We start from the raw sequence: 23,964 nt of genomic DNA on the forward strand, positions 1-23,964 counted from the left end.
CTGAACTTGAGTTTACCGAGAAAGAGAGGGAATCACTATTCGAGGGTGCTGTATATACAATCTGGGTCAGCTGCAGCTGGTTACTGCACTTCTCCATGTGGCAGACAGAGCGAAGCCACAATGCTTTCTCTGCCGGATTAAAGACAGCCCACAGACCAGAACTTCCACTACACTACTTAAAATTACATAGGTGGCTTGTCAAGTTCAATTGATTAGTGTTGTAAGAAGAAAAAGAAGTTCCTTATTACCGCTTGGATTTGTCGGTCCAAAACAAAATGCAATTGCCATTAAAGTCACAGATGAACAAACTTCTACACTGATTTTTAAAAGCAAGAATAAGAGCAGCAAGTTTCTGGGTCTGCTTTATCAACAGATGCATAAAGGTATTTTAATATTTCTTTTATTTTTTTTTTAAATTCTGTGTATGTTTAAAATTTTACATTTGTAGGAATTTCAAAATCTTTTATTAAACAAAGAATTTTAAAATATACAACAATTTATTTTAGCCAAAAAAGGTTTTTTTTTTGTACCTTTATGTAAAACAACTGATCATTATGTACTTTGTGGTTAATGTATGAAGTTCAATTTAATAATATTTGGTGTATAAGCTTATACATTGGTACATACATGCTAGGTTTCAGAAAACATGTGCTTTAGTGACACTAGAAAGAAATTTTAACAAATAACAGATTAAATGTATGAGGTTTATAACACAGTGATTAAAAACAAAGGGATACAAACAAAAGAAAAGAGCTGTAAACATTAGTCTCTCTCCACACAATTTCAGTGTGTGTGTGCTGGCAGGTCACGTATACTGTTAGAGACCTTAAAGTAATAGCCACAAAACACAGCTAAAAAGATACAAAATTAACTGAAAGGCTTTGCAACAATTCCTCAATTACAGTATAACCAAATACTAAGCAGACATTTTTGTAAAGATTTAAACGAAGTCTATGGTATTTCTTGAAAAAACTCAAAATTGTAAATAGCTTTCCAGGTTTTACATGTAACAGTTATTTAACTTGGGTAGCAGAGATTAAAATTGCTATAACTAGAATAACTTAAGAAAGCGAAGTTAATGATGTATTAAAAAAACAAACCCTAAAACTTTACAGATTAGGATTAAGGAAAAAAAATAAAATGTGACAGAAGTATTATGTAAGTAGTCTGCAGTAACAGTAGAAAATAAGAACTCAGAAGATACAATTACTTAAATACATGATTAAAAGACCAAAAATATATAATATTTTTAGATAGATATAACTTTGGTAACCATACAAGAGGTTTCTTTCAATATTCTACTTTGTTTAACTGTATTATGAGAACTGTTAAAAAGAAAATTACTAGTTACTAGTAAGCTTTAAACACCAAAGACACTGTTAAAAAGAAAATTACTAGTTACTAGTAAGCTTTAAACACCAAAGACACTTAAGTTTTTTTTTTTTTTTTTTTTTACAATTTGGGGATCCTCTGTTCTTTTAAAAACTAAAGACATTAAATGGTAAGAATCTTCAACAAGCAAATAATTGTAAAGCTCAGATTTCTTCAACTTCACTTTCACGTCTTTTCCTTAAAGATTCAAACTCTAAATCCTGGGAGGATCTCTGCTAAACGTATTTTACAAGAAACTGATCAAATATCCAAGCAATACTGCCATCTCTCTCTTTTCTGTTGCTGTTTGCTATGAAAAGTGCAGGATCTCGTCAAACCTCAGTTCTTACTGAAGCCTTAGGCAAGCACTGAATCTGAAACCCCAAACACAAAGATAACTACTATCCCTTTCTTTCGTATCTCCAGGGGATGAGGCTGTTCTCAAGTCTCTTCCCAGAACATAATTCACAATCTAGAAGTATCTAAGGCATCTTCAATGCTTCATAAATTTAGGTTCATTGCCTCATGCTGTTTTCAGTGTGTGACACAGCGAGTTAAATGCCTCTACACATTTACCATCTGAAAGGAAGTAAATCCTGATTTTTATTTCTTCTCTCTACTAGCTGGCAGTGTAGCAACTATGAAGAGAAACAGTACCAATAAAATTAACCCAAAGCATGGATGACTTTTTTTCTGTTTTCTTTCTTTTTTTTCCTAAAAACAACCAAGCAAAGGCATAGATTTAAACTTAAGTATACTGGAACTAATTTATAACATTCTCTTGGGACCTAGGAAAGTTTTAACATATACAGAAAAGTTTTATGAGGTAACACAGATTTATAGATCTTACACTTTTAAAACTGAATGTGGTGGGAAAATATTAAATAAGAAAATGTTTTCAGAGAATGTAACAGTAAATGTATTTTTAAAACCAGTTCTTTACTCATGACGTAGCTCGTCTACTACTTCAGAAATGTGGCTCCTTATTCTTCCTTAGGTGACAACGAAGTCATTACTTTTATAAGGTCAAAGGAATTATATTTATTTAAGAGCAAACGTTTAGTTGCCTCCTTTAAATACTTAGGTCAGATTCTCTTGCGGTGCACAATGATTTATCCTATGATATAATCGTATAGGAGCCCACAAAGAGCCAAGGCAGAACACAGCAAAGTGAAGCTATTGCTATTTTAATTTCACACTTTCTCCTTTCATGACGACACCGATGTGAAGTCACAATAATAGTCCTGGATTATATGTTCTTAGCTGTCCTATACAAATCTGTGTCTGGTAGGAATACAAGCTGTTCCAATCAGAATACTGTTCATGAAATTCTACTTGTTTTGAAGTTTCGTGATAGCTTCTGAATTTCCCTTGTTTTGGTAGCTTATTTCATAGATTTGAATAAAATAATTTTATGATCTAAGAATTTCCATTCTATTAAAGCGAAACGAGTGAATATGAGGACTAGTTAACTATGTAGAAGTACTGTACATTTTACCATCCCAGTTTTAAATATAAACCATATCTACATTCCATGAATCTGCACATATAACAAGAAATCTTTTATTGGTAACTCCAGTACAATAAAAGTCCTTTCCTTATAAAATAGATGATTTTAAGGTCTAAATTTTCTCTTGACATCAGAGGCAAAATATTAAAAACAAAAAACTAAAAGTACTCATCTAAGTGTGCTTTTGATTATCAGTAAGCAACAGAAGGCCTCCGATATAAATATGGAGTACTATTGTGTTCATTCCTCCTCTCTTGGTTACGTTAGTAAAAGAAAAATAATTTTCCACTCTTGGCTTTATTTTCATTATCACTCCACTCTGAAAGGAGACGTGGTTTTAAAAAGTAGCAGTCATCTTTATGACTACAGTTAAAGAGTCCATATTTCATGGATCATAAGAACCTTTATTTTTGGGGGAGGGTTCCTAATCACAAGTTAGATATGGAGCTATCAACGATACAATACATACAGGGGGAAAGGAATGACAGCAAAAAAGTTTGGGGTTGAAAAATGATGGAAACAGAGCCTAACAAAAATGATTCACAAATACCTTTTCATAAATAAGCAATGGGTCCATGTAAGACCTACAAACCAGGAAAAGACCGAAAAACAAGAAGCACAAAGTTAAGGCCCCTCTCTAGTTACAGCATGACTAGGATAAAAATCACAGGTCTGGAAAAGTTACACAGGTCTGGAAAAGTTACGAGCAGAAGATACGAATCCGATCTGAGTGCTAATTTTGGCTTCTCTGGGACTTTATTTCTTTGTAAAAAGAGTATACATTCATTTCACATTGTTGTTGTGAATGAGAATAGTTAACATGCATCAAGCACTACATTATTGTAAGGGACCGTTATGCTATTAGTGATAGAAAATAGGACAGAATACGCTGCCATATGCTGTAGTGGTTAATGAAAAGGAGAAACATAAACTCTGAGTCTTCTGCCTAGGTTCAAATTCTGGCTCTATCTTCTTAGAAGCTGTGTGACTCTGGGTAAGGTACTTATTTTTTGGATGCCAGTCCTTCACTGAAAATGAGGACTGTAATAATCTACCTTAAAGGGCCGTAATTACAATTGACTTAATACATGCAAAGGGGCTTAAAACAAGGCCAAGCACCCAGTCAGTATGAACTACTGCTATTACTGTATTGCTATTATTAATTGTAGGCATAAACAACTTGGGACTTGACTTCTCAAACCAAAAAACAAGAACTTGGGTGCAAAGTGGGACAGAAGAGTTCTGTCTTAGTGTATCCACTGCTATCCTTCAAAAACAGCAGACAAGGCATCCAGTTTATGAGAGGGGGAAGGTGAGCCACGTGCTCCAGCAGCCTGCTCGTGCCGCCGAGGGAGTGGCACGTCTTACCCATTCCACTGCTGCTCACTGCTACTACTCCTGAGGGAGGTAACTCGTGAGAAAGGAAGCAGCTTTGGTTCCTAGAGCTAGTCCTGGTGTTTCTACGAACATTGTACTATGAGGGACAAGTGTTTCTCTGTCACAGCAAAAATGAAACACTCCAAGCACACATGTCAGCAGTATGTGCCACTGCTGTCAACACCGAAGGAGGAGCCGGGGAGCCTGCACTCTTGACCTGGTTCTAATACCACTGATTTGCGTGGCCCTGGCTTTCAACATGCACGCGGGTGCAAGAGGTTCCTGAATGAGATGGTCTCTAAGGCACTTTCCAAGTCTAACAATCATGTTTAATTATAAAGAGTTTCTTTCCTTGGTAATGGTTACAGTAAACTATTGAAATTTTACTAAAATACAGTTCAGTAGAACCTCTGTTAGAAGAATGAACCTGCTTAAAAAAAATGAACGAAACCTGCTAAATCATACGTAAGCTTAGAGCATATATAAGATTATGGTTTAGAAAACACAATTACCCACAACGATGACTGTAAACATTTTCTCATTCTTAAACTTGTCACTAATTCCAAAAGGACATGCTACAAAAATAAAAAATACGATGCCAAAACTTTCTGGTTTGAGATCTGTCTAAAAATGTTGCTTTAATTTGATAAAAAAGATATTTATTATAGAGGGCCAATTTAATTAAAACCACATAATATGAATATAAAATAGTAACTAATAAAGTCACCTACTATTAACTTTAATACTAGTTAGGGAAGAAGCGCACCTAGGTAGCTCAGTCAGTTAAGCACCTGCCTTTGGCTCAGGTCATGATCCCAGGATCGAGCCCTGCATCAAGCTCCCTGCTCAGCGGGGAGTCAGCTTCTCCCTCCCCCTCTCCCCCTATTCGCGCTCTCTCTCTCATTCTTTCTCTCAAATGAATAAAATCTTTTTTTTTTAAAGATTTTATTTATTTATTTGACAGAGATAGAGACAGACTGCGAGAGAGGGAACACAAGCAGGGGGAATGGGAGAGGAAGAAGCAGGCTCCCAGTGGAGGAGCCTGACGTGGGGCTCGATCCCATAACACCGGGACCACGCCCTGAGCTGAAGGCAGACGCTTAACCGCTGTGCCACCCAGGCGCCCCTCAAATGAATAAAATCTTAAATAAATAAAAGAATATTTAATACTAGTTAGGGAAGAATGTTTTAATTGATGCCTTACAAATATCGTGTATCATTTTCAAAGTCTTAAGACAGATTTTTCAAGGGTAAGAAAAGAACACTAGCCTTTGCACACAGTGGGAGCTCACCAGTATCTGTGCACTTAGGAACAAGAAGCATTACAGTGAGGTGGCAGCTGGAAAGCTATTCTCTGAAAGCTAAATTTTAAACAAATTCAAAGGCATCATGGTGTTGAATTTAAAAATTATTAACATTAATTCTGGCCCAATTTAGTAACACCAATAGACACCCACTTTTTCCCTTATTTTTTTTTATATTATTGACTTTAAAAGTAGGTTAAAATTCATTCTTTTTACTTTTTCCCTTCATTGGTTTACTTATTTACTTAAGAAAAGACATGAAGTTAATGTAGTTTTCCAGTAATACATTTTACAATTCTAAAAAGAAATAGCGTATTCAACAATTTTTGATAAATTAGAAAGTGCAGGCAATGTAATCCACATATGGCTGAGAATTCTGTTGGAGCACATTGGTTTTATTAGTTTTTGTTTATTTTTTAACAGACCACCTCAAATATAAACAATTATTCCTAACACCAATATAATACACCAGCTGATTACAGTACCATCCTGATTGCAAGATGACATATCCTGGGTCTTGCTCATGTTTATTATTCTACTTTATTTATTTATTAATTTACTTATTTATTTTTTTCATTGGTTTGTTTTTTAAAAGACTTCATACAACCTCATTTCAAAATGAAGGCTTTTATCTGGACCCTAACTGTGCTATTCTTCCTACTAATGGGCATTGGACACTGCAGAGGAGGACAGTACAAAACAAAAAAAACAACCCAGAGGAGATACCCTCGTGCCACAGACAGTAAAGAGGAAGTAAAGAAATGTGCATACACATTCCTGGTACCTGAACAAAAAATTACAGGGCCGATTTGTGTCAATACCAAAGGGCAAGATGCAAGTACCATTAAAGACATGATCACCAGGATGGACCTTGAAAACCTGAAGGACGTGCTCTCCAGGCAGAAGCGGGAGATAGATGTCCTGCAGTTGGTGGTGGATGTAGATGGGAACATTGTCAATGAGGTAAAGCTGCTGAGAAAAGAGAGCCGTAACATGAACTCGCGTGTTACTCAACTCTATATGCAACTACTACATGAGATTATCCGTAAGAGGGATAATTCACTTGAACTTTCCCAGTTGGAAAATAAAATCCTCAATGTCACTACAGAGATGCTGAAGATGGCAACAAGGTACAGGGAACTAGAGGTAAAATATGCTTCCTTGACTGATCTCGTCAATAACCAGTCTGTGATGATCACTTCGTTGGAAGAACAGTGCTTGAAGATATTTTCCCGACAAGACCCCCATATGTCTCCTCCTCTTGTCCAAGTAGTGCCACAGCACATTCCTCACAGTCATCAGTACACCCCCGGACTGCTGGGAGGTAATGAGATACAGAGGGATCCAGGTTATCCCAGAGATTTAATGCCACCACCTGATCTGGGAACTTCTCCCACCAAAAGTCCCTTCAAAATACCACCAGTAACTTTCATAAATGAAGGTAAGTTACCTCTTACTGTTAAAAATGAAGTATGAGGTTAATACATTTTATGGTTTACAAAACAACGCACATAATAAGTCCTTATTCTTCATCTTGGTGATGTAATTATACATGAACATTTTTGTTTTCTATTAATCAAGAATTGAACTTAAATATCTCTCTCAGCTGAGTCTAAGAGTTCCTAAAAACAGTGTATTCTGTGAGGAAAGTACTGCCTTCCAATCAAATTCTTACAATTTAAGTTACTAGCAATAAGACAGGAATGAGTCCACAATCCACTTCTAACCTCTACAAACCATTCTACTGGCCTGCAGCTAGGTCCTCTTGCTGCTCAACAATCCTTTTGTTTACCTTTTGCTGCTCATCTCATTCTCCTCCTCTCCAAAAGGAACATTTAAAAATTTGCTTTCACTCTCCTTAAGCCTGTAATGATATCCATTCTTTACCTCCACTCTCAGACCCGCATCATCTACTGCTGTATGAGATGAAGTCTACTCAGGTCCTAGCTTCCTTGTTCTTTCTTATCTTGAAAACATCCGCAGGACACCCACGCCTACTTGCCCTCAGTCTTAAGAGGAAAAGGTATCCCTTCTATTGTCCAAGGCTAACAAACTACAATTTGTATCTTACACCCACATATGTATAAATAAGTTTTCACTGCGGTAACAAAAAACCCTAGAATTGATCTTAATATTTGTCGCTCCATTTCTTAATTCATTCCCTCCTTCCTTCCTTCCTTTCTTTCCTTCCTCTTTCCCTTATTGATCATTTAAGTGCCCAGAAAACAAAGATGAATAATTCACCTTTGTGTTTAGTAAGCTCACTGATAACTTTCTAAATATTTTACTTTTATTTTACCCCGCACCCATTTTCTCATAAAACATTCTCCTGAATTCTTTACAAGTTGATCTGTTTCCTGAGAGTGGAAAGAAAAGCCCAAATGCCCAAAAGTAAACAATAAATCATAGTTCATTCACTTATTGAAAAGGCAGCACATAAAACTGCATACAGACTATGGAATAATTTTAAACAACAAAAAACAGAACAAAGACTGGAAATACATGTGTCATAAAGTGTCTCTCTGTAGCAGTGGACACCACTGACCATCTACATCTCTGCTTTCTTGGGTCCCCAAGTCAGAATATTCTGACTCTTCCTACTCTCTAGGTCCTTCATTTGCATCTTCTTCCTCTCCTACAGCTTAAAAAGTTTCCCTCAAGATTCTCTATTTTACAGGTCTCACACACCTTCAAGGCTGCATGTATCACCACTGCTCAAATGCCTCCTGCCTGGAGCTCTTCCTCCTGATTCTAACCGATGCTGAATGTTTGCATCTGGATGTCCTACCACCACTTCACACGGTGCTGCTTCCTCTCCTGAAATGCCTTCTTCCAGCTTATCTGTCAACCTGGCAGGTTTCAAGGCTTAAGTAAACCAATTATCTTAAATGTCATGCATTCCCAGATTCAAACAAACATATCTCAATGGCTCTTTCCCCAAACTGCTAACTATGCCTTGAACACATTTTCTGTATCACATTACACTAGGGTTGTTTGCATGTCTGTCTCCTGCTAGACTGAATGCTTCTGGAAGAAAGTGAAGTGTCTTTTCATTCTTCTATTGCAAACATCTAGCCAGGATCAAGTTTTGGCACATTGTGCTCAGCATATTTTAAGCACTACAATAACTATCTGAGGAATGACTGAATGAATAACTAAAGCTTAATTTTTTCCCCAACCAAGCATTTTCCTTTTAGAAATAATTTTTTTTAAAAGATTTTATTTATTTATTCGACAGAGATAGAGACAGCCAGCGAGAGAGGGAACACAAGCAGGGGGAGTGGGAGAGGAAGAAGCAGGCTCATAGCGGAGGAGCCTGATGTGGGGCTCGATCCCATAACGCCGGGATCACGCCCTGAGCCGAAGGCAGACGCTTAACCGCTGTGCCACCCAGGCGCCCCAGAAATAATTATTATAGAGGTAATACATATTTATTGAAGAAGATATAGACAATACTAATAAGCTTTTTAAAAAGCTTCACTGAATATCCAAATAGAAATAAAAGTTAACGCTTCAGTAATAATCTTCAAGTCTTTTCTTCTTGTTAACATGGTAATCACTATTCTTGGAATTTTAAAAGATAACTTTGTTCTTTTTCTTTTTGTGATTATATCCTTAGGATAAACCTCCACTAGTAAGACTGATGGGTCATTTGCTTTTGAGTTCTCTATTTTGATTTGCGCTGCTTGCTATTTCTGAATTTGCCTGGCTCATCTCTGTCACTTCTCTCCCCCCCCCCCCCCAGTCAGCTGAGTTCTACCTAGGTTGTTTTTCTGTCTTTCATGGACTTGTCCCTCATGTCTTTTCTTTTTTTTCTTTAAAGCTTTTATTTATTTGAGAAAGAGAGAGAGAGAGAGAGCGAGCGCACAAGCAAGGAGAGGGGCAGGGGCAGAGGGAGAAGGAGACTCCCCACCGAGCAGGAAGTCTGATGTGGGACTTGATCCCAGAACCCTGGGATCGTGACCTGAGCCGAAGGCAGACCCTTCACCAACTGAGCCACCCAGGTGCCCCTTGTCCCTCATTTCTATTCAGAGCCAGAACTCTAGCTTAGATCCAAGTTATCTATGGCAGCAGCTGGAGGACAGAGACTTCTGGATTATTTTAGCCACGTAACCTTGGGGCAGCAGGGGGCAGACAACTGCTCTGGGTTTCAGTTTCCTCATCTGTAAAAGACAGGATAATAATTGTACTTACCTCATAGAATTTAACACTTGAGGAGTGTTTAGAACAGTGCCTGGCACTCAAAATGTTAACTCTTATTAGGAATGGTGTAATAGCTTATTGACTAGTCTAAGTCCATTCTCTCTGCCCATCAAAATATATTCTATATTGCCAATAGATCTATCTTCTTAAGCTACCACTTTGATCACGTCACACTTCTGCTCAGGAGTTCCCCATTTCACACAGAAAACATGCATTTTGCTTAGCCTGGTTAAGAATATCTTCCTCAAAAGAAACCTACTTCTTTAGCTTTCCTTCTATGAATTGCCTTCACAAAAGCCATCTGCTTCAATAAAATGCATCAACTGTCTTCTGAAATATTTACCATGCTTTCTGCCTATCAAATTATAAGGCTCAGACCAAAAATAAAATAAAATAAAATAAAATAAAATAAAATAAAATAAAATAAAATAAAATAAAAGTAGCAATTCCTCCTTGAAGCCCTTGTTGACTTCCTCAGGCTTAAAGTGATTATTCCTCTCCATGAATATCTCTTTTCTCTGGGACATAAAATATATACAACATTCCTTATATTTCCTCCTGAATTATCAGTTATCTTTACATGTACTTACAGCACTCAAATACACATCTAAGTAAAATGCCTTCCGACGCTAATGTCAGCTCCTTCCTGGCAGATGGACATTGCCTCTCATCTGCAGATGCTAAATAAACGTTGGTTAACTTGTTGTTGCATTTTTATAGAGCTTCGTAAAGTTGTCATTCCCCAGACCTTCATGAAAGGACTTTAATACATTCTACTGTACTGGGTTCATTCAATTTATACTGTTCTAACTCTCAGTCACAACAGGGAATACCATTATGTTAGGTAAATGGTAATCACTATTAACATCCTCACACCTTTTGATTTTCAAAGGAAAGATGTATATAAAATGATCCACTGGGTATAGAAATAAAAAAATACATGTTTTAAACAATCTTTTAAAAAGTATGTGTTTTGTGTAAGCTTTTAACGTATACAACTTCTCAGCAAAGTAGTTAATTCATATAACATACACAAACATAACTGAAGTGTGTGGATTTTTTTTAACTGACGGAATGTACAATTATGTAGGTATGGAGATGACCCCCATGGAGTATTTTCTGTGGGTGCTGAATCTTAAGTGGATAGTATCATCAGTTCTTGAAGAAATTATTATTCACATATTCATACACTGATACATTAAAAAATGCTTTTACAAAATGAGCTATAGCTCAGTTCTAATTATACACTGAGCTGTAGTGCAGGAATAATCTTGCGTTTCAGAGTTAAATCCCCATGCTAGGGATTTAGCATATCAAAAGTCCCATTAAACAGACTTGTTTTAATAAAACAATGGTGTTTATATTCCTATTTACCAATCCTTAATGTAAAAATTAAGGGCAGACATAACTTCTGTTTTTCATTATTTATTTGTTGTTACAAGTAAACATTAACTTTTCACTTATTTTATTCTATAACTACTGGTCTTTGATATCCACGGACATAATTAGCTACACTATAAGAATGTTCATTAGAACCCTAGTGAACATATAAGGGAAAGTGCGCAAAATTAAGAAGACCCGTTTCCTTTGTTGTTAACCTTGGGGAAGTGACTGCCTGTCTGGATCTGTACTCTCATGTGTATAATGAGAGCGCTGGTTGGACTGGACAATTCTAACATCACATTCTAGTTCTAATATTCTATGGTTTCCATCATATATAAATTACTATAAGCAATACTGAACAGACTTGCTCTTTTCTTTATATATAACGTGCTAAATCTGTGTTCCTGTTATTCTTACCGGACTGGAAAATATGTCTGAGCTGTTTGGGTACTTGCACGAAAGGGGCAAAGATGGATGGTCCTGCTGTACTTACAGATGCTCTGGCACAAAGAAGTTCCTGTTACTGTACTCTACATGTGGGAACATGGTCTAGAAGTCTAAAGTCTCTAAATGTATAATGTGTATATAGTATTTTAAAAGTCTCTTAGCCAGTCACAAAAAGTCAAATACTGTATGATTCCACCAATATGAGATACCTACAGCAGTCAAATTCATAGAGATAGAAAGCAGAATGGTGGAATGGAAAGTTGTTTAATTGGTATAGGGTTTCAGTTCTGCAAGATAAAAAGAGTTCTGGAGATTGGTTGTACAATAAAGAGAAGGTACGACTGCCACTGAACTGTACGTTTAAAAATAATGAAGTTGGCAAACTTTGTTATATGTATCTTACCATCATTTACCTAAAAAGGTGTTTTAGTGACAATTTTATATTTTCTTTTAAAATGGTTATAAGAAAAATGCACCTCAAAAGAACTTACTATGAACTTAAAGCAAATAATGCAACACTTTTGTTAGATTAAAAATAATTATCTCTAGAAATGTTACCTTTCCTCTAGCTTAAAAACAAAATGTTTGGGAATGTAACTACTCACCTAGCAAATTGCCATCAATAAAATTCTTAACTGTTAATGTTATTCAGTGGCTGCATTTTGGGTTAGTCTTTTATAAAAGAAAACATTACTCTTTTACAAATAGTATATTTATAAAAGTAAGTTTATTCCTTGTAGGTAGATAGACTTGAGAAAGTTCCTTCACAGTGTTACGGCATAAATCTGAGTATCAGGAAATTTGGATTTTGGCAAGATATTTCTGTTGTCTCTTTTGTAAGAAAGACTGTTATGGTGATTAAATGAAGTGACGCATATCAACATGCTTTGTGTATGGTCTGACCATCATTAACTATTCCATTTCTTTGTGCCCTTCTCTATATGTGCCTTGCTTTGCCATGTATGGGGACAGAAAAGGTAAGCTCAAAAAGTTAAACTTGAAAAGCAGTCATTAGAAACTTAATACGCTTTTTGGTAGGTAAGCTAATTTTCAAATATTTTTAATGCTTCTTATTGGTATCTTTTAAAGATGCAACTGGTTTCAGTGGAATACTTATATTAACACTTAAACAAAAAAGAAAAACTAAAGACTGTTTAGATAAAAAGGGGCTGTTGGAATATGACTCTTGTTACAGTTATGGGAAACAACTGATAAACCCTTGTAATTAAAAAATAAAAGCTTGGGTTGCAAACTGCATTTGAAACTTACAGATTAATAAACATAGTAATCCATATTATTAGAAGAATCTATTATTCCTTCAGAAAGTATTTGTCTCAAAACTTCCCATTCTGAAATGCTGTCACATATATTTATCTTATACTTAGCTCACAACCCAATTAAAAAGTTTACATTTCAAAAAGATTTTACTTGCTGACCAATTATTTGAAAGCTCTAAACTGATTATCTTTTTTGTCCTGTTTCTCCTATCACAAAGAACACAGGATTGGGACAAAGTAAGAAAATAAATGAGAAATTCTACAACATTAAAAAGGGAAGGTTTTACTTTTTAACTTAAGCAATTAAACAGTTTCTTTTTAGAAAAAAGAAAATTATGTTAAAGATGGTTCCCAGGAAAGGCATATTCAAAGTATGAAAAAAAAATTGCAAACCCACTGTTCTGGTCAAAATATGGGTTCTTAATGAAAAATACATGTTGGGAAATAATGTGGCAGGACTGGTCAATATTTTTCTTTCTATGAGTCAGATCTATTAACTGGAGTTTGTTAGTCCCATACAAACTTTTCATCAAATAAACTGAGGAAGAGAAACACTGGTCCTTCAAATTCAATGTAAAGAATTTCAGTTTCCTGCCTTGAGAAGAATCCAATTGCGTGTCAACAAAGATGACTATTTCAAGATTACTCAATGCAAGAGAAAGGTTAATAAAATTCCTATTTTAAAAGACAGGTACTTCCAGTCTATACCCTATGTGAACCATTAGGAACAAATTCCTGAAACATGTCAATTAATTTATTCCTAAGAATATGCAAAACTGCAAGTTAAATTTAATCTCTCAAAAACAAAGCTCTTATTTTTCTACTAGTCATTTAAGAATTCCTAGTAGGCAATGATTTTTATGGTAGAGAAAGTAGTAAAACATTTAATATAAGAATGTCTTATAATCTAACTCTAAAGCAGAAAGTAAATAGCATATTCAAGTAATAATGAAAAAATATTTTTGCCAAGATCAACAATACACACTGGCTAAGACAGGTTAATGGTTTATTTATAAAAATAAATACAAACAAATGCTAAATTCTGGTATTTACTGTTTTTATCGAGGAGAAAAAAGTAGCTAAAAGCACTACTAATTTTATACACATGCTCTGGAAAAGGATTTCAACTAAATTTTCCTAAGCCTTTTGATCAACTAAATCTAATAGGCATCCAAACTGCAAATATGAAGCCCACAACAAATAAGTGGGCTGAAAATTAAAGATCATTTTAAATTTGCATAAAATGAAGTCTTATCAAATGAAAGCAGGGTTTAGAAAACCCAGCACTCTCCAATTTGCTTAGATATCCAAGGGCCTTTTAAATAGCAGGAAAAGAACAAATGCTATTTTACAAATACTTTGTCAACATTCAAAACCTTCATGTTTCTAAATACTTTACAGCAATTCAAATAACCTAATGAAAGCCCAACTGCTGAATATATACTTCAACATAAAATGTAAATTCTCAAAACTATAATCGAATGAATACAGAGCAATGACAAGGGTGACATTCATAAAATAAACAATATAAAGGTGACATTTATAGAATAAGCAAATTTCTGAAATGAGAAATATTTATGTGGATTGCCAACAAGACTACTACTCGTGCGCACTAACTACAACAGAGTTTAAAATAAGAGCAATGTTCCTCAGATATCCTTGACTATTCTGGAAATGACAAGTTAGAAAAAGTCTGGCTACCCTGAAAAAAATCAGTTTCAACTCTACAGGCTACAGAACAAGAGCTCCAAGTACTGCCTGTAGTCATTTACATTTCAGACATACTAGACTTGTGACTCCTCTGTAACTTCACGCTCTCTTTGGATTCCATCCCTCAGCTCCGGTGACTCATGTGTGGCCACGATAGACTCCTTACCCCCTCTAGCCTAACTCTTCTTCAATCTTCAAGATTCAGCTCACATACAGGTAGACTTTGATCTCTTTTCTGTAAATCTGGTAGCTATTTCTGGCCAGTGCTTCCAGGTGCCCTGCAGAACTCCATCACACTAGCTGTCATATTGTTGAGGAATTCTCTTTACTTGCCACTTCCCCCACTTCCCACTTGACTTTACGGTTGTTTCTTTACACCTTGAGCCTAACATTTTCTGGCCTATAGTAGATGCAGAAAAGGCACATCTGGAAAAAATAATGCACAACTGAGGAAATTCTGGAAACCATGGTGGCTACCAGGAATCATTTAGGTCAACAAATATTTGGAGTGTCTAAGTGGGCCTCGCCTGTGGACAGACAACCAAAAGATACAGTCTTTGCCATGGGGAGTTGTAGGAGTAAACAAATGAATATATTACCATGCATTACAAAAAATAATGTAAGAATGGACCTGGAAATTAGACTTCACTTTTCCTTCTATTTCACTCCCACATATAAAATTAAAATTCTATAAATTTCATCCTATCTGAACTACAACCTTTCTATTCTTCTCTGACTTGACTACAATGTATGTTTTTATAATGTTTAGTAGCTCATATGTGACTGGTAAAAAAGAAGAAGAATATCAGTAAAACAAAGAGGTCGTCATATTGGTTCACTGGGAGTTTTTCCAAGCTATATTTAATGTTTTGTGCCACAAAGGTCAACAGCCAAATACAAAGTATTTAACAGCTAATATCGGCTGTTATTTTTGGTGTAAGATTTTACAGAACATAAAGGTTTTCAGGAATATGCTATTTTCTACAACAGAAATGACTGTACATTCATCTTTGATTAGCCAAATTAAATTTATCAATTAAATAAGCATATGTTTATTAAAGGAGCTCCTGCTGTGTGTCAGGGATAGCAACAAAGGAGAAAAGAAGGCAACTAACAGTTACTGATGATGACTACTCTGTAAAGTATTGTGTTAAAGGTTCTGAATACTTTGTAATTTATATTCAGTAACTGATAAGGTAGATAATATAAAAATAATTCATACTGAATTTTAATGGAATGTGATCTGATTTATGGACAATCTGATAAGCTCAAAATGTTATTTTTATCATTGTCTTCCCTAGCTTAAGAACCTATTTATAAGCTTTCACAGACTAACCAATGTCCTCTATGAATACAGAAGCATAAATTCTCAACAAAATTTTAGCAAATCTAGCAATATTTAAAAACAATAATACACTATAACCACGTCAAGGTTATCCCAGGAATACAAGGTTAGTTTAACATCATAAAATAATCAACAGAATTTACCTATTAACAAACAAAAAAAAAGAAAACCCTATTATCTCAGTAGATAGATAAAAAATCCAAAGCCCATCATGATAAAAACTCTTAGAAACTAGGAACAGAAGGGACAGAATTTTTAAAGTAGTTAATTACAGCTTTTATATAAAGAATATGTTCATAAAACACAAGATCAGTAATTGCAGAAGAGAAATAAAAACTATAAAAAAAGAATCAAATTGAGGGGCGCCTGGGTGGCTCAGTCGGTTAAGCATCTGACTCAATCTCTGCTCAGGTCTCAGTCTCAGGGTTGTGAAATCAAGCCCTGCGCTGGGATCCATGCTAGGCATGGAGCCTACTTAAAAAAAAAAAAGAGAGAGAGAGAGAGAAAGAGAGAAAGAAAAGAATCAAACTGAAGCTCTAGAACTAAAAAATTCAATACCTAAAATAAATGTAACCCAAGAAAGACAGCATTAAGTCTTTACAGTTTCTCAAATTTTTTCTACTAGTATTGTGTAGTGTTTAGTCATTGTATCATAATTTTAAAAAGTCTGAAATAGAAAAATATCAACAAAACATTAAAATGTGGGCTAGAGAAATAGATCATCTCTTGAATTTGTGTGTGGTTTTCAATCTCCTTATATTTAAAATGTGAAGGCAAGTTAATTCATTTACTTAAAAATGACTTGATAGAAAAAAACGAAATCTTGCATTTGCAACAACGCAGATGGAACCAGAGGGTATTATGCTAAGCGAAATAAGTCAATCAGAGAAAGACAATTATTGTATGACCTCACTGATATCACAGGGGAAGAGAGGAAAAAAATGAAACAAGGCGAAACCAGACAGGGAGACAGACCATAAGAGACTCTTAATCTTAGGAAACAAACTGAGGGTTGCTAGAGGGGAGGGGGTAGGGGGATGGGGTGGCTGGCTGGGTGATGGGACAATGGGGAGGGTATGTGTTGTGGTGAGCCCTGGGTCTTGTGTAAGACTGATGAATCACAGGCCTGTACCCCTGAAACAAATAATACATTATATGTTAATTAACTGAATTTAAATTAAAAAAATGACTGATAGCCCACTAACAGTTAAAACACTGATTATGTGAAGTCAGAAGAAAAAAATAGTCTTCATCCTCAAGAAGCAATCTGGAGGGAAGAGTTCAGTCTCTAAGAACGAACCCCTTCAAATGATGCAACTGTATAAGTATTTATTTAATGAGATGAATCCTTCCCCAATTAGTCCAAAAGGGATCCTATATATATTGGCACAGTATAGATAACACATTTCTCAAAATTTCAACAATCCTATTATCATTATAGTGAGGATTTTCTTGTATGAGCTTTACTTGACTAAACTCTATTTTCATGTAATTTCTAAAAATTGCATAAGTCAAAATTTAAATATTTCTAGTAAAATATAAAATTTGACAACTGGAATTTCTACACCTTTTTTTGTTGTTGTTCTAAAAGATCTGTGGTGTAATTCTTATTTCTGAATCACTTAATACTTTCACATGCTTATAAAAAAACCAAAGGATCAAAACACTGAAGAATGGTGCAACTAAAGAAATGTTCAGTAAAACTTAGAAGTGATCTTTCTTTAGATCCAAAAAATGTGGAAATCACAAGTTTTAAGAGTCAGATCTTCTAAAAAAGATTTCACAAAATGTTTTATCATTTTAAAAGATATGAGGAACTTACTCATGTATTATAAAATAGGAAGAGAATCCATAAAACTATGAAATAACATAAGAGCAAATGTAGCCAGCAGTTCCGAGCACGGACCCTGGGATTAGAAAGAAATGGGGTTAAGTCTAGGGTTTATTACCTTCTAAGATACAGGACCTTAGACTAGTTAACTGTTTCATCTGTAGAACATCTGTAAACTATCACCAGGGTCGTTGTGTAGACTAAATAAGAAAATTACTGTTAGTCATATAAATTGATACAACTATTTAGAAAGGCATTTTGCCAGCATTCCTGAAGTGTATTCTTCTGGGCTGTTGAATGGGGGGAATAGTTAACAGATTCTTTAAGTTTGGGAAACTCTGGTTTATTTCAGGGCTTCTTAATCTTTCATACGTGCATGTACACTGTGGGTTTCCAAAAGGGTAATATAATACTTAGCAATAATAAAACTTATTTGACCATGGTAGGCCATTTTCACTAAGTACCTCAAGGGACTAGTGTGTTCCACTGAAATCAAATTTTGGAAGCTGTAAACCGGGCACTATGGAGAGCTATAAAAGTGTTCACGCCCTCTTGATCCAGTCTATCAATCCCACAACATTTTTATAAGTATTAGAAAAAAATGAAGCCAATAAGACATTTTGTGTACTTTTATAATAGCAAAAATCAGATGAAACCTCAATATCCAACGACAAAGGAATAAACAATGATGTATCAATATTAAAAATTCATATTACAGTTACTAAAAGTGCCAGAATGAAGACTGTAGTCCCACGGAAATTTGTGTGTTAAAATACAGAATCCAATTTTCTATGCGTGTCAGAATTATGACAATATATAAATGTATGTATATGGACAAAAACTCACAAGAACAGCGGAAAATGAAACAAGTTAATTTTCCATATAGTGGGACTGGGGTAATCCTTTTGTTTAGTTTCTTTAACTTTTACGGTGCTGTGTATATGAGATAAAAAGTGGTATCTGTAAGGAAAGATACAAAGGTAAGACTTTTGATTAAAAACTATTTTAATATGGCTCTGTTCCTATTAAGTTTCCTGGTAATCAATGGTATTTTCATTATAGGACCATTCAAAGACTGTCAGCATGCAAAAGAAGCTGGATATTCAGTCAGCGGGATTTATATGATCAAACCTGAAAACAGCAATGGACCAATACAGTTATGGTGCGAGAACAGTTTGGATCCCGGGGGTTGGACTGTTATTCAGAAAAGAACAGATGGCTCTGTCAACTTCTTCAGAAATTGGGAAAATTATAAGGTAAACCAGTGATTCCAACCTGGGTGATGGAATACAGCAGCTCTTTCAGTAGTAGCCATTCCATGCAATAAATAACACAGTTTAAAAATAACTACCCATATATTTTCCATTATCTACTTTTGTCAAAAAGAAAATTCTCATCTCCAGTTTTAAAGTCAAAATTAAAAGGTAAAAGGGAAACTGAAGATATCCTTTAAACTGCCCCTTTTCAGTCCGGACGATTTATACAAATACTTAATTTTTAGCAAAGACTACTGCTGATTCCATTTTCTAAAAAGACAACGGCTTTTTTATTTATGGCCACGTTTCTACCCAACAGCAACTGTACTGAGCAATAATATTAACCACAGAACTTCAAAAAATGACCCTTCCTCTAGGACTGATTACCTCTGATAATCGTCCCCTCATGTTTTAACTGCTAACGCCAGACATCAGTGCTACTGGGAAGTAACACACACCTAGACTGTCATACAGGGCCAGAGCCATGCAATAGGAATTTTGGAAAAGTAAGCAACTAGTCTTTGTTAATAATTTTGATGTTTACATGTAATTTTATGAGTGGTATATACCCTCCAGTTTAAAGGATGGTAGATAGGTGAGATTATATTTTCTACATGGTCAATACTTCATTCAAAATTATGAAGTCATGTGATTATTCAATTTTAGGTGACACTTTACTGGCAGTTAAAAATGAGACATTAATACATCCATGTCAAAAGTTATGTAAATTTCTAAATAAGTAACTAGGCAAAAAAAAAAAAAAAAAAAAAAAAAAGTCCCATAACACAACCTTCTTGAAAACACAGTTAGTGTTAAGATCAGGTTTACCAGGCCTTACACTGTGCTGCATATTGGTGAATGCTTATTGAAACAGGAGAGTTCACGGACTTATTTTTTAAAAACGGTCTACAGTTTTTCCAGGGTGGAACTCTGAAGATTACTGTTGTATCTTCTGATATTTAACTGTAACAGAGCTAGAGAAGACAACTTGCTTTAACAGCAGAATACCTTCATTTTTACTGAGTGATCATAATGTTAGAGATCCTTTTTGTTTGACTATTGGGGTGAAAAAATTTTTTTTGGTTCTTTGTGTATGAGAGAGATCAGGAACCCTTTTCAGGGATCTCGTAGTTTACTAGTTAATGTTTTTCGTAGCTAGGAATAATTTTCATTATCTTTTGCCTTTTTCTTATCCATAAAGTTTGAAGCTAGCTGTGCAAATAAATACAGACAAACTAAGAGAAAGCAAAACAAAACAAAGTGACTATGTGGGGCTTATAAAGATCAGGTGACCTATTAAAAGGGAAGTTCACAGTACCACTTAAATGGTGAATATTTATGCCATCAAAGGTTTAAGGCTTATCTGTAAAAAAGTTTACTATCTCTACACTTATTTTTGCCCTCATGCTATTTGTCTATTAACAGAAAGGGTTTGGAAACATTGATGGAGAATATTGGCTTGGACTGGAAAATATCTATATGCTTAGCAATCAAGATAATTATAAGTTGTTGATTGAATTAGAAGACTGGAGTGACAAAAAAGTCTACGCAGAATATAGCAGCTTTCGCCTGGAACCTGAAAGTGAATTCTTTAGACTGCGTCTGGGAACTTACCAGGGAAATGCAGGGGATTCCATGATGTGGCATAATGGTAAACAGTTCACCACACTGGACAGAGATAAAGATATGTATGCAGGTGAGTAAGAAAAAAACTGATGTGTCGTCTCTGTAAACCACTAACTTCTATGCATTACACAGAACCCTGCTATCAAAGTATATGCTACGGCTCAGTCACTGGTTACATAAACTGCCGAAAGGTTATTACCTCTTCTGTAAGGCAATCCCAAAGCGTGACCGAACTGTGTAAAAAGCAAAGTTCTATCGTTCTAACCTGGGGGTGGGGGGTTGGAGGGAACAAAGCGAAAACTCATTTACCTGGAAATAAAACTCTCTAATGTCTAAAATTCATAAAAACTACTAACTAAACACCTACCACGTGCCAGGCACTTTTGTAGGTGCTAAGGATACAGCAGTGAAAAAAGTTCCTGCCCTTCTGGAGCTTACTCTCTAGGAGACATAATGATTTGTCAGGTGGTGACAAGTACTCTAATAAACCAGTGAGAGAAGAGTGAGTAATGAGCAGCAGGGGGTAAGATGGGTGCTATATTACAGAGCGGTCAGAAAGGTTACTTTGAGAAGGTAACATCTGAATAAAGCCCTGAAGGGAGTGAAGGAGACCATCCATTTGGGGACATGGCTTTGATGAAGGCATTTGTTAATAACGCACATGAAAGGGAACAGTAGGACTGCAACATGTGGTAGGAAGAGCAAAAAACCTTTACTCAGAGGGGACATTAATATTCTCTTTAAAATCAGTTAGGTAATCCAGATATAATAACTCTTAACATTGGGGCGCCTGGGTGGCTCAGTTGGTTAAGCATCTGCCTTCAGCTCAGGTCATGATCTCAGGGTCCTGGAACTGAGCCCCACGCAGGGCTCCCTACTCAGCGGGGAGCCTGATTCTCCCTCAGCACCTCCTTCCCTCCTGCTCGTGTACTCTCTCTCTAGTAAATAAATCTTTTTAAAAAAACTCTTAACATTAATTTTCATACACTTTCATCTTAAAAAAAAAGATTTTATTTATTTGTCAGAGAGAGAGAGAGAGAGTGCACAAGCAGGGGGAGCAGCAGACAGAGGGAGCGGGAGAACAGGCTCCCCACTGAGCAGAGAGCCCAATGCAGGGCTCCATCCCAGGGTCCTGGGATCATGACCTGAGCCAAAGGCAGATGCTTAACCGACTGAGCCACCCAGGTGCCCTACTTTTGCCTTTTTAGCCCAGGTCTCTGGCCCCGATAAAGAGATATCCCTCCTGAAAACTGATCTATTTTTCTGTTCAGTTATTATATCTCTCCTTGGCTAGGAGCAAGTAGGTCTCTACGTTGCTCTATTTTACAACGGTAGAAGAGGAAAAAAGGAAGTAACATAACGAAAGTATACACCACATTTACAGAAACACATTTGACAACTGGTAGTGCTATTCTATTTTATATTATTTTATACTATTTTAAGAACTCAATTTTCCCAAATTTACTCTTGTTAGCAACTCCGTATCTTTCCTTCCCAATCTCTCCAATCTCTCCCTCGTTCTATCTCACAAACGCTGTTTTTTGTCTTATTTATCCTGCTACCCAGAAAATTAAATCACTTAATAAAAAAAAGCATGTAGTATACAAGCAAAGGACAAGATAAAGGCAATTCAAGTGGTACTTCAAGTAGTTGATACTTCAGGAACAGTAACAGAATGAATGAAGAAACAGGGGCACCTGGGTGGCACAGCAGTTAAACATCTGCCTTCAGCTCAGGGCGTGATCCCGGCGTTATGGGATCGAGCCCCACATCAGGCTCCTCCGCTATGAGCCTGCTTCTTCCTCTCCCACTCCCCCTGCCTGTGTTCCCTCTCTCGCTGGCTGTCTCTATCTCTGTCAAATAAATAAATAAATAAAATCTTTAAAAAAAAAAAAAAGAATGAATGAAGAAACAAAACCACAAAGATAAAGGTAACCGGAATCAGTAAGAAAAACTCAAATCGTTCCAAAGGTAGCATAAGTTTTGGATGATTTGCAGAGTACCAGACTTAGGAGAAACCTTTACTTTGATATCTGTTTTTTTTCCTCAAAGGAAACTGTGCCCACTTTCATAAAGGAGGATGGTGGTACAACGCCTGTGCACATTCTAACCTAAACGGAGTATGGTACAGAGGAGGCCATTACAGAAGCAAGTACCAAGACGGAATCTTTTGGGCTGAATATCGAGGCGGGTCGTACTCCTTGAGAGCAGTTCAGATGATGATCAAGCCTATTGACTGAAGAGAGACAGTTTCCATCTTAAATGACACAGAACTCTGTATTCTTCAGTTCCTTAAAATGTAAATGTTACATGTATATTGTTTTGCACAATTCACTGCTACAGATATAGTTTTTAAAATGAATGTTACCGTAACTGTAAAAGGGGATTTATGAACGTAGTTTCACCTCCCCTCAACATACTGCAGAAGGTTATTTGTACCCGTAACCCCAGTTATTTTAAAAACTATACTGACTAAAATACAGGCAACGTTTGTTTTATAAAATGTAAATATTTGCCACAATGTATAACAAATCTTAGCTTTATTTTAAATCAAAATTGAATACATGTTTAAGAACAATTTATTTAAAAACTTTATGAGATTGCTCTAACTTCCAACAGAAAAATAATTTTAAGATTTCAAGCCAAGTAATACATTTTATTTATAAAAATACAGACAGGAAATTAGAGAAAACTCTAGTTTTGCCAATAGAAAACACATTTTGCATTGAATAAAAGTTATTTCAAATTGGATTTGTGCCTTTCACATGAAATGACTAGATCTGAATTCTTGACAACGTATTTTATGCCCATTTCCCAAAAGAATTAAGTGACCCACAGTATTAAAATACATATTTTTAAAACAAAAACAAGGTATGCAATATTTAAACAGTCAACATACAAAAACAGAAATATACAAATGATTTTTTCAATACCATCTTCATACGATTTGTTGAACACCAAAATTTCCTGAAATGCATTTGTTATTATATCAGCAAAACACTGATATTACAAAAGTTTAGTAAGCCAAAGGTTTCAGATCTGAATTATAACTATAAGCTTATTTATTAATTCTCTTGCTCACTCCACCCCCAAATCTGCCATTCAAAAGTCAGAAAGCTTGGAGGGCTTTACAAGCACTACTGCATACTGACGGGTGGGACTAAGACAATTTCAAGGAACTGTTAGATACTTTCACAATACTGAGATTCAATAGCTTCAGAGCAGAATCCACAGGGGTTTGGCTGGTCCAGTTTGCTAATTCCATCATCTTATGGTTTGTGTGTCATTTATTCACTTTTGGATCTAACAACTTTATTACCAACC

At 35.7% G+C, this 23,964-nt stretch overlaps 2 protein-coding genes across 5 annotated transcripts in view; one reads left to right on the plus strand and one right to left on the minus strand.

Annotated features, from left to right (window-relative positions):
• The window catches only part of RALGPS2 (Ral GEF with PH domain and SH3 binding motif 2), a 163,372-nt gene that overhangs the window by 42,237 nt on the left and 97,171 nt on the right, over positions 1 to 23,964 (minus strand). The gene's annotated exons all lie outside the window — the stretch shown is intronic.
• ANGPTL1 (angiopoietin like 1) lies at positions 34 to 23,391 on the plus strand. The gene is made up of 5 exons (XM_045811293.2): positions 34 to 383; positions 6,158 to 7,003; positions 18,821 to 19,014; positions 20,440 to 20,710; positions 22,693 to 23,391. Exons 1-5 carry the CDS (start codon positions 374 to 376, stop codon positions 22,878 to 22,880), a joined length of 1,509 nt encoding a protein of 502 aa, XP_045667249.1. The 5' UTR covers positions 34 to 373; the 3' UTR covers positions 22,881 to 23,391.

The sequence above is a fragment of the Ursus americanus genome, chromosome 2 (assembly GCF_024610735.1).
Source record: "Ursus americanus isolate L20-20 chromosome 2, mUrsAme1.1.p, whole genome shotgun sequence".
Lineage (NCBI taxonomy): Eukaryota > Metazoa > Chordata > Mammalia > Carnivora > Ursidae > Ursus > Ursus americanus.

What these genes read in the sequence shown, in the direction of transcription:
- ANGPTL1 (XM_045811293.2), top strand. An exon ending in GAAATTGGGAAAATTATAAG is followed by an intron (nt 19,015 to 20,439) that starts GTAAACCAGTGA and finishes GTCTATTAACAG; the next exon opens with AAAGGGTTTGGAAACATTGA. An exon ending in AGATAAAGATATGTATGCAG is followed by an intron (nt 20,711 to 22,692) that starts GTGAGTAAGAAA and finishes TTTTCCTCAAAG; the next exon opens with GAAACTGTGCCCACTTTCAT.